Source organism: Triticum dicoccoides, chromosome 5B, assembly GCF_002162155.2.
Source record: "Triticum dicoccoides isolate Atlit2015 ecotype Zavitan chromosome 5B, WEW_v2.0, whole genome shotgun sequence".
In the NCBI taxonomy this organism is placed as follows: Eukaryota; Viridiplantae; Streptophyta; class Magnoliopsida; order Poales; family Poaceae; genus Triticum; species Triticum dicoccoides.
Window position 1 is genome coordinate 4250246 of NC_041389.1, and position 10093 is coordinate 4260338.

Sequence of the window (10093 nt, forward strand, 5' to 3'; positions counted from 1 at the left end):
GGTGGCCGGAGGAGGAGGAGGGAGGGGCGGTGGGAGGAGGGCGGCCGGAGGAGGAGGGGGAGGAGGGAGTACCTCGGCGAGGAGCAGTGCGGCGGCGGCGGACGACGGGTTCGGCGCGGGCGAGAGAGCGAGTGAGAGGGATAGTGAGTGAGAGAGGGTGCAGTGAACCGCTCGAGATAGGGTAAGTAAGTAGTAGCGCGTTTCAGAGATACGCACTACTGCTAAGGGACGTAGCAGTAGCGCTGATTAGGCATACGCGCTACTGCTAAGTGGGGCTAGCCATCTGCGTCCAGTACAAATATAGCAGTAGCGCGCTTTAGCAGAACGCACTACTGCTAAAGTAGTAGTAGTAGCGCGGTCTAACTAAAACCGCTACCACTAACTAGCAGTAGCCCCCTGTTTTGTCCAGCGCTACTGCTAAGATGTTGTGTATAAGGTTTTTTCTAGTAGTGCATGCAAATCCCTTGCTCCATCGCATGCAGGGTTCATAGCTTAATTCCTTCGCGGTTTCTCCAAAATAAACCCAATGTATAGGTACGCTCCACTCTCAATCCAACATCTATTATCAGGTGTCTCCTCTGCTTCTTAGATTCGGTTGCCGCTTCTACCTACGCTGCCTGACTAGAGCTTTAACCAGACTACCAGAACTCATAAACCAAAGTTTTTTTATTCTTTTTGTTATATGTTCTATTTCTAACACATCATATACTAATCATTTGACTTTAGTACTCCCTCCATTTTAAAGTAAGTGTCTTGACTTTAGTACAATTTTGTACTTTTAAAAGTTAGTGCAAAGTTGAGACAATTATTTTGGAACGGGAGAAGTATAAGTCTTTTTAGAGATTCCAATATGGACTACATACGGAGCAAAATGAGTGAATCTACACTTTAAAATATGTTTGTATACATCAGACTGAAATGCGGCCGGGATGGCTACGGTGTGCTTGATCCAGCTCTGCAGCGGTTAGTGTCCGGAATGCTTGCGGCGGCGCATAGTGGGAGGGAGAGCGGCCACTTGGTATGGAGTCGAGTGCTGCCGGAGACGGACTGCATAGGAAGACGCGTGGAAATGCGTCGCGCCGCGAAGGGCAGTGCCTCCACATCCATCGGGGCCTTGCGAAGCCACGAAGAATCGTCGATGATGAAGGAGATCGTCCCGAAACGGGTTTCACCGCCGACTAACATGGTGATAGAAAATCCACATGCGCCATAAAACATTGCTAGACGCCTGGCCCCACGGTGGGCCCCAACTGTCGGGGTTACGATTCTGACAATGAGCACTAGGTGTATGAATAAGGGGCAGAACCTAGCTACGGCGCAGGTGTAACACTCGGTGTTTAACGAGTCCAGGCCCCTCTCGGCGGAGGTAAAAGCCCTACGTTTCGTGCCCCGAGACTTGGTTTTGATTTGATGGGAATGGTTACAAAGATTGATCGACCCTAGCTCAGGATCGGAGGTGGACTGCGGCTTATATAGAGTGCGCCGCAGCCCCGTGTCCTCCACGTCGCGAGGGCACTTTAATGACATTGATTGCGTCAGTTACAGGTGTAAAGAGGCGCTACTACAACGGTTACAGGTAACGATAGTCTTGACTCTGCCTTAAGGGCGACTTAGGATTCCTCGACTGTTGCAGCTCACACGTCGTCCCTTCACCTCTTAGTCCGATTTGTGGTTTTCCAACCGAGTGACAGGTGGTCGTCCGAATGCTGTCGAGGCGTCCGAGTGGACTTCCTGATATATGCATCCAAATGCCGGTATGGTTCAGGGACCTACCCATAGTGGTGTGGGGCACCATCTAGGCTCCATAGGATGGGTCCTTGACCCTACTTGTAATAGGTGACCTCATCACCGAGCGCGGCTTGTCTCGCCCGGATCTCCTGCTGGATCTCGTACGGGTGCTCCGGCATGAGCATTGCGTAGTAGGTGATCTTCCTCCGGACCATGGCACCACCGGAGTGCAGATAGAGCTCCCGGAGCAGGAGAGGAGGTGGATGGGGTCGGACTGGCGGCACAGAGAGGAAGGAGGTGGATGGGTTAGGGTTGCAGGATGATGGTCGGCTTAAATAGACGAATTTGGTCTCGGGCGGCGAGCTGGAACGGGGCCACACGGCGACGGGCGTGGCATCCTTTGGACCACCGGGTTTACGGGCGTTTCCGCGTGGTACCCCGTCGTCAGAACGACGTGGCAGACGTGCTCCATCTTTAGGCAGGATACGAGGGGTGTCGGTCAGCCCGGCCATTTAAAACGTGTTTGAGAGGGCTATTTGGATAAAAAAACGTGTTTGAGGTTTTGGGCATTTGGACGGGCGACATGTGGTGAGGGCACCTTCGAACTGCGGCAAAGTGGCCGATCGAGGTTGAGCGTCGCACGTATGAAATCCGATGGCTCAAATCATGGATTGCACTATGGCGGGTCTTTTTTCGGTCGTAACAGCAGACTGCAATATAACGGCGGCTGTTGCACGTGATATATTAGTTCTCTGATGAATCGTACGCCATGATCAAAGTCAAACCCGGGGAGAGGACAGGCCAGCGTTGCAAGTCAGGTCAAAAAGTAAGGGAAGGCGCGCGGCTTTCAAGCCGCGTCTATCCTCCCATCCCATGTCGTACCACATAAAGCCACTACTAAGGCGTTGTACAATGCAAGACGTTTAGAAAAGATGCTTAAAGAAACAGACTAATGTTTTTTAAACACAGATGCTTATTTGTTGCAGGCACTTGTGCTTAATTTAAAACAAATCTGTTTTTTCTAGGCACATACAATTGTACAAGGCCTGACAACGACTAGTATATTACTACTAGTGTGTTCAGCCAATCTACTCGTACCACAAACACACCTTGTTCTTATCTCGTGTGTATAGGATCTGTATACATATCTCCCTGGCCGGCCAGCTGCTCCTCTTTTTTATTATTTTTTCGCTAATATTTATTACTAAAGAAAAAAGAAGAAAAAGCATGGCTGCCTGTCAAACAAGATCACTTTCAACCCTTTCATAAATTACAACAATATAAGCTCTCCTTCTTCCAGGGAACAGTTCAATCGATACATGTCCTCTTCTTATATTCTTCTTATTAAGGCACAAGTACGTACAAAAGTTGAGTTCCACCTGACCCCTCAAACCTAATCCTGGGGGGATGCACTGCTCCTGACAGGAAACCAAAACAGGAATCTCAAAGCAAGGACTAATGGAATCATCAAAGATAATATATACTACGCTATTCTACTGTATTTTTGATATATATATATATATATATATATATATATATATATATATATATATATATATATAGTATAAAATAGATAGATACATGTGATCTCGGCCAGAGTATGACGGACGAGGCACGGAGGCAGCAACACAAATTCTTCCTTTTGCCGAGCCCACCCAACCCAACCAGCTTGCAACAATGAAACTTTTTTTTTGCGGGGTTGCAACAATGAAAACTATCATTATTGTCATACTCCATCAACATTTTTTGAATGTTCAACTAAAGCTAATTAAGTTCCTCGTTTTTTAATCTGGGTCAATCCATTGGTCGCACAAGTTGGGGACGACGACAACGACGAGGGGATGGCAGGGCGGCAAGTTAGGCACATCATCGAGGCCATCAGCGCGCCAAGTCCAACCAGATCAAATATTGATACTCCCCACGTAAACAAATATAAAAGCGTTTAGATCACTAAAATAATGATCTAAACACTCTTGTATTTGTTTGCCGAGGAAGTATTATTTTAATTCCTCTGTTCTGTTCTAGCTTGAGGAATATTTTAATATTGTGGTACAGAGGGAGTAGCTGCAAGGTTGGAGCAGATCCGGATACAATGAATGCTATGATACCACCACATCTGAAATACTCCTAGCTACTAGTCTCAAATATATCACCGAAAAATAAAATTATATTTTCCTGGGCAGGCATGCAGGATCATGCTGCATCTTCTCTCTGCCTTTGCTGCCGTGTTGCCACGCCATTTGTATTTTTTTCTTGGTGTAAATAATTAAATTCAGCTCCAAAGTCAACCCTCCTCTCTACGTCGCGGGCGAAACCAGCAAAAGAAAAAAAAGGCGCCGCTTTTATCCTCCCCCTCCCTCTCCGGCCGGCAGCTTCTCCTACGCGCCGATCCCATGGCGCTCCCTCGCCTCCTCCTCCTCCAATGGAGCTGCAGCAGCCTAACAATTCTGCTGCTGGCCGGCGGCGGGGGAGTGAGAGAGGCGGCGGCGCGAACGGTGCCGGTGGAGTTCCTCTACCCGCCCTACAACCTCACCTACATGCACTACATCGACACCAGCGGCGTCTTCCTCCGCTCCCCCAACGACACCTTCTCCGCCGCCGTCTTCAACGCCGGCGCCGACGACTCCTCCTCCAACTCCCCCTCCGCCGGCGAGGAGACCCAGATGTCCCGCTACTTCTTCTCCGTCCTCCACGACCGCTCCCGCACCCCGGTCTGGGCCGCCACCGCCGGCTCCACCATCATCCAGTCCATCATCCTCTCCCTCAACGCCTCCGGCCTCTACATCTCCGACCCCGCCGACCAGTCCGGCCCCTCCTGGTCCACGCCCCGCCTCGCCGCCCCCGTCGCCGCGCTCCGCCTGCTCGACACCGGCCAGCTCGCGCTCATCGACGCCGGCAACGCCACGCTCTGGTCCACCTTCGACGCGCCCACCGACACGCTGCTCCAGGGCCAGGTCCTCCCCGTCGGCGTGCCCCTCACCGCCACCGCGTCGGAGCAGGACCTCTCCCCCGGCGCCTACCGCCTCCTCCTCACCCCCGCCGACGCGCTCCTCCAGTGGGCATCGTCGTCCTCCAATGGCAGGCGTGACGAAGACTTCGTCACGTACTGGGCGCTCTCATCCGACCCGGCCTCCGTCCAGGACTCCAACCGCGCCGTGCGATCCATGATGGTCAACGCCTCCGGCATCTACCTCCTCGCTGACGACGAAGGCCGGGACACCGTCTTCAGCCTCCGCTTCGCGTCGCCGCCCGCGCCGGCCACCAGGATGCTCCTCAAGGTCGACCCCTCCGGCCGCCTGCGCGCGCTCAGCACGGCCTACTCCCCCACGGCGGCGCGCGCCACGCTCCCCGCCGTCTGGGCCGCTCCGGCCAGCGACTGCGACCTCCCGCTGCCGTGCGGCTCCCTCGGCCTCTGCACGCCCGGCAACAACGGATCCTCCTGCATGTGCCCCGACGCCTTCACCACGCACACCACCGGCGGCTGCTCGCCGGCCGACGGCTCCTCGCTCCCTGTCTTGTCTGACAGCTGCCTCGCCGGCAACGCCTCCTCCAAGTCCAAGCCGTCGTCGTCGGCAGCACCCTCGGCGACTCCTTACAGCTACACGAGGCTGGGCGACGGGATCGGCTACTTCGCCGGCAAGTTCGCGCTCCCGACGACGGCCGGCGACGCGCTCTCGGCGTGCCGCGACCTCTGCTCCGCCAACTGCTCCTGCGTCGGCTTCGTCTACAAGAACTCCTCCAAGTCCTGCTTCCTCATGCACAAGCAGATCGGCTCCGTGTTCCGCGTCGGCAACAGCGCAGCCGCCGCCGCCGTCGCCTTCATCAAGACGGTCCCGCCGGCTCCACCTCGCGGCCAAGGCGGTGGCGGCGGCTCGTCGTCCCTCAGCACCATCACCATCGTATTCGGCATCGTGCTGCCCGCCGTGGCGGCCGTGTTCATCACCTTCCTGCTGTACGTGCTGGGCGTGCACTGGCTCAAGAACCGCCATGGCGGCGCCAGCACCGGCAAGGCCAAGAAGAAGAAGCACGGCCACGGCGGCAGCAGCTGGTTCATGCTGCACATGATGCCGCCCTTGTCGTCGTCGCGGGCATCGTCCAACGTACCCTCGGAGAAGGGGGACGGCGACGAAAGCGAGGACGACGACGACGAGGTACTCATCCCCGGCCTGCCGACCCGGTTCACGTTCGTCGACCTGGAGACGGCCACCAACGGCTTCAAGTGGCAGATCGGCTCCGGCGGGTTCGGCTCCGTGTACCGCGGCGAGCTCCCGGACCGGACCACCGTGGCCGTCAAGCGGATGAACAACCTGGGCATGCAGGGCCGGCGCGAGTTCCTCACGGAGATCGCCGTCATCGGCAACGTGCACCACGTGAACCTCGTCAAGCTCCGCGGGTTCTGCGCCGAGGGCGCGCGGCAGCAGCTGCTCGTCTACGAGTACATGAACCGCGGCTCGCTCGACCAGTCCCTCTTCTTCTCCCGCGCCGGTGCCGGCGGCGGCGCCGCCGCGAAGAAGAGGGACGTGCTGGAGTGGCCGGAGCGTCTCGGCGTGTGCGTGGGCGCGGCGCGCGGGCTGGCGTACCTCCACGCCGGCTGCGACCGAAAGATCCTGCACTGCGACGTGAAGCCGGAGAACATCCTGCTGGACGACCGCGGCGGCGTCAAGATCGCCGACTTCGGGCTGGCCAAGCTGATGAGCCCGGAGCAGTCGGGGCTCTTCACCACCATGCGCGGCACCCGCGGGTACCTGGCGCCCGAGTGGCTCATGAACGCGCCCATCACCGACAAGGCCGACGTCTACAGCTTCGGCATGGTGCTGCTGGAGATTCTGCGCGGCCGCAAGAACTCCAAGCAGGACGACGATGAGCACCACACCACCACCACCACCGGCAGCAGCACCAGCGCCGCGTCGTCGGACGGCGGTGTCGCCGGCGAGGCGACCAAGGCCAGGAGCAGCTACTTCCCGGCGCTGGCGCTGGACCTGCACGAGGAGGGGCGGTACCTGGAGCTGGTGGACCCGAGGCTGGAGGGCCGGGCGGACGCGACGGAGGTGGCGCGGGTGGTGCGCGTGGCGCTGTGCTGCCTCCAGGAGGAGGCGGCGGTGCGGCCGGCCATGACGGCGGTGTCCGGCATGCTCGACGGCAGCATGGACGTGTGCGCGCCCAGGACGGAGCAGCTCGCGTACCTCAGGATGTACGGGCGCGGCCTCGTCGACGTCCGGCCCGGCGGGTGGAAGGGGAAGTGGAAGGGCTCGGACATGACCGCCGGCAGCAGCAGCTGGTCGCCGCCGTCGTGCGTGTCGGCACAGCAGCTCTCGGCTCCCAGATGACATGATCACATCATCGGTGTAATGCAATGATGCAAATTTTGCAGTAAAAAGATCAATCAAAAATGTGTGTGCAATGTTCTTGTTCACATTTGTTGTTGACTGTTTTTGAGATAGCTAACCACTCGTTTCAACTGGTTTCTTGTTCATATTTGTTAGTTGTGAGTACATACATTTCATCAATGAAAATGAGTAGATGTTGTTCTTCTTCCCCTTCTTCTTTTTTTACCGCCCGCAAACTGTTGGGATTTCCAATATTTGTTTCTAGAATTTGTTTTGCTATTATGAAAAAGTATTTCTCTATTTCTTTATGTATGGTGTATTATTTTTGGCACGGTAACCAAGAGACATAATTCTACACATGTTCGGACTAAATTTACCGTGTCTAAATCATTGATTAGCGGACAACTAAATCATTTATGCGAGGAAAGTAAGAGATGCACGCAATCAGAAGAGATAGTTTCCTTTTTTTTTCTTTACAAAAAGGGAATCATGCAATCAGGGGAGAGATGCCTTCCTTTATTTGAAGGCTAATGACGGAATTACGAGGAATGATAAGAAATGCACCTACATTATAAAATTTTATCAAAAAATAAATACACCTTATATAAAAAAATGGAGGGAGTATAAGATAACTGAGAAATTTTCTGACTCATCATTGGATCTATGAAAACACATGTGATATTCTCATAGGAAACAATGAGGGCATCTAGTGGTAGTAGTATCATATTATTCGAAAGTGCTTTTCTAAGCTCGTACTCACGTACATCTATACCAATATAAAAAGTCCTAAAAGGGCAGATCCAATTAATCTCGCCCATCAAATCATGTCAATTCAATGATCTAGACCGCTTCAATGTCGAGTGCTCAACACGTTTAGCGTGCAGTTAATTTCATGCCAAATATAATGCTAATCACATAATAACACATAAATAATATCCTACTTAATATCCGCGTGCACTTAATATACTTCCCAATTAACGTGCATTGCACGTACACATTGACTAGTGAGCTCAAGTGAACAATATAATTCAAAAAGAAAAAAACATTTCTGCCATTTCCAAACTTGACATTGTATGATGAAATTTTGCAAGCAATCAGAGTATTTGTCAATGTTTGCTAAGAAAATTCAGAGTTTTTTGAAATTGTGTTTCAATTTTTTTGACTACTCACCCGACTTTACATGAGTTCGAGCTCAGTTTAATGCGTCCCCTGAACATTAGGGGTATCTCATGAGTGATGGTCTGAATGAATGAATGAACGGTCGGGATGATTGATCTGTTTTTTGTCATCGTGGAAGAAGCTGGGCCAATTGAAAAGGAAGGTCAACACAAATTGCACATGGCCACGTTTGCTTGCATTTTTTCTTGATTCCGTGTGAAAGGAGATGATAAACATACGCATATGCTTTGCTGCATAAACAAACAAATCCATCTTCACCTGTCACGCCGGTGTCACGGTGCCCCCACCTGGCAGGGAGACTGCTAGCGCATCCAAGGGTGATGAGGACGCGGAAGCAAAGGCATGACTGCCTGGCATGTGGGCCAGACTGTGGGTGTGTGTGTGGCGTGAGTGAGGCCTGCGTGCCGCGGGGTTAAGTAGCGAGCGGCTACCAGTTGGTGGGCATAGAATATTTCATTGAACAAATCGAACCGAAGAGAGAAGCTGTTCTTCCCCTCTCGGCGACTTTCAGACCCCCTTTCCCTGCTTCCTCGAAATCCTCTTCTTCTCCATGAACCCTAGATCGAGACCCATAACAAGTGGTATCAAAGGTCAGACGACCTGGATCCGCTCTACCAAAAGTCAAGGTATCACACCAAAGCGGCCAAGCAGGCGGCGGCGATGGAGGAGCAGATCGCGACGCTCGCCAAGGCGATCAGTGACGGGCGCACGGCCAACGACGCCAGGCTCGATGTGATTCAGCAGTCGCTCGAGATGTGGTGACCAGTGGGGACCAATCTGCAGCAGCAGCTGGACGAGTTGCACACGCAGGTCGGGCGGATCGCGCTTCACCCAGCGCTCGCGCCGCCTCCGGCGACCCAGGAGGACGCGGTGGTGTGACCGGCCGCGACCCAGCCTGTCGACGACCCGGGGCACCACGGGCCAAGTGGCCACGGCGAGGTCATCAATTCCGGAGGTACGGCTCACGGGGTGGTCACCACCCTGCGCCGCCTCCGGGCAAGGGTGCATTCTCCCATCTCACCCTTACCCCGAATCCATAACATCTACAACTACTATATGAAGCAAATACCCTATGTTGTGAGTTAGGGAATCTATTGCGTTTATTCGAACACATCCAACCTATAACAAACCTAAATGCAACCAAATCAGAACCTTCCCCAGTCGATCAGCCGATAGGACACGAGAATAGTTACCACCACGCCTCGCACTCCAATTAGGCTCTGCCCAAACTGGATTTTCCCATGTTTGAGGGCGAAAACCCCCAATTCCGGAAGACCAGATGCGAGAAGTACTTCGCAATCTACGGGGTGCAGCCGGATCTCTGGGTCCGTGTTGCTACGCTGACTTTTCGGGTACAGCAGCGCGATGGCCCCAGGTCAGGAAGCACACAACACTCACTTCACATGGGAGCACTACTGAAATCAGGGATTTTGCCGTCTGCCAGTTCTTTGCCGTCCGCTAGCGGACGTCAAAGAAGGTCTTTGCCATCAGCTACCAAGAAGCGGACGGCAAACAATTGGCAGACAGCAAAGAAGGTCTTTGCCATCAACCATTTCTTTACCGTCCGCTGGCTGACGGCAAAGAATCTTTGCCGTCGCCAGAGAGGGAGGTGGGACCCACTAATGGTCTAATTAGGAAAAACTTAACATCCCCCTCTTTGCCGTCCGCAGCAGACGTCAAAGATAAAGAAAAAGCGGACGACAAAGGCCGGGCGGACGGCAAAGGCTAACCTAAATAACGGCCAAGCCCCCCTCCCGCCCATTACTCTCGCTGTTTCTTTCCCTCTCTCCTCCCCGACGCCCGCCGCCACCAGATCCACCCACCGCGCTGCCGCCACCGCCGCCCGGCGCCGCCCCGCC

The 10093-nt window shown here is 54.0% G+C and overlaps 1 protein-coding gene across 1 annotated transcript; it reads left to right on the forward strand.

The window, feature by feature from the left end:
* The first annotated feature begins 4005 nt into the window (after window positions 1–4005).
* On the forward strand, window positions 4006–7264 carry LOC119306969 (G-type lectin S-receptor-like serine/threonine-protein kinase At5g35370). The gene has a single exon (XM_037583040.1). The coding sequence runs from the start codon at window positions 4122–4124 to the stop codon at window positions 7053–7055; it is 2934 nt and encodes a 977-aa protein (XP_037438937.1). The 5' UTR covers window positions 4006–4121; the 3' UTR covers window positions 7056–7264.
* Window positions 7265–10093: the final 2829 nt, after the last annotated feature.

Excerpts from the sequence above, each read along its gene's own strand:
- LOC119306969 (XM_037583040.1), top strand. The coding sequence starts at position 4,122 with ATGGCGCTCCCTCGCCTCCTCCTCCTCCAATGGAGCTGCAGCAGCCTA.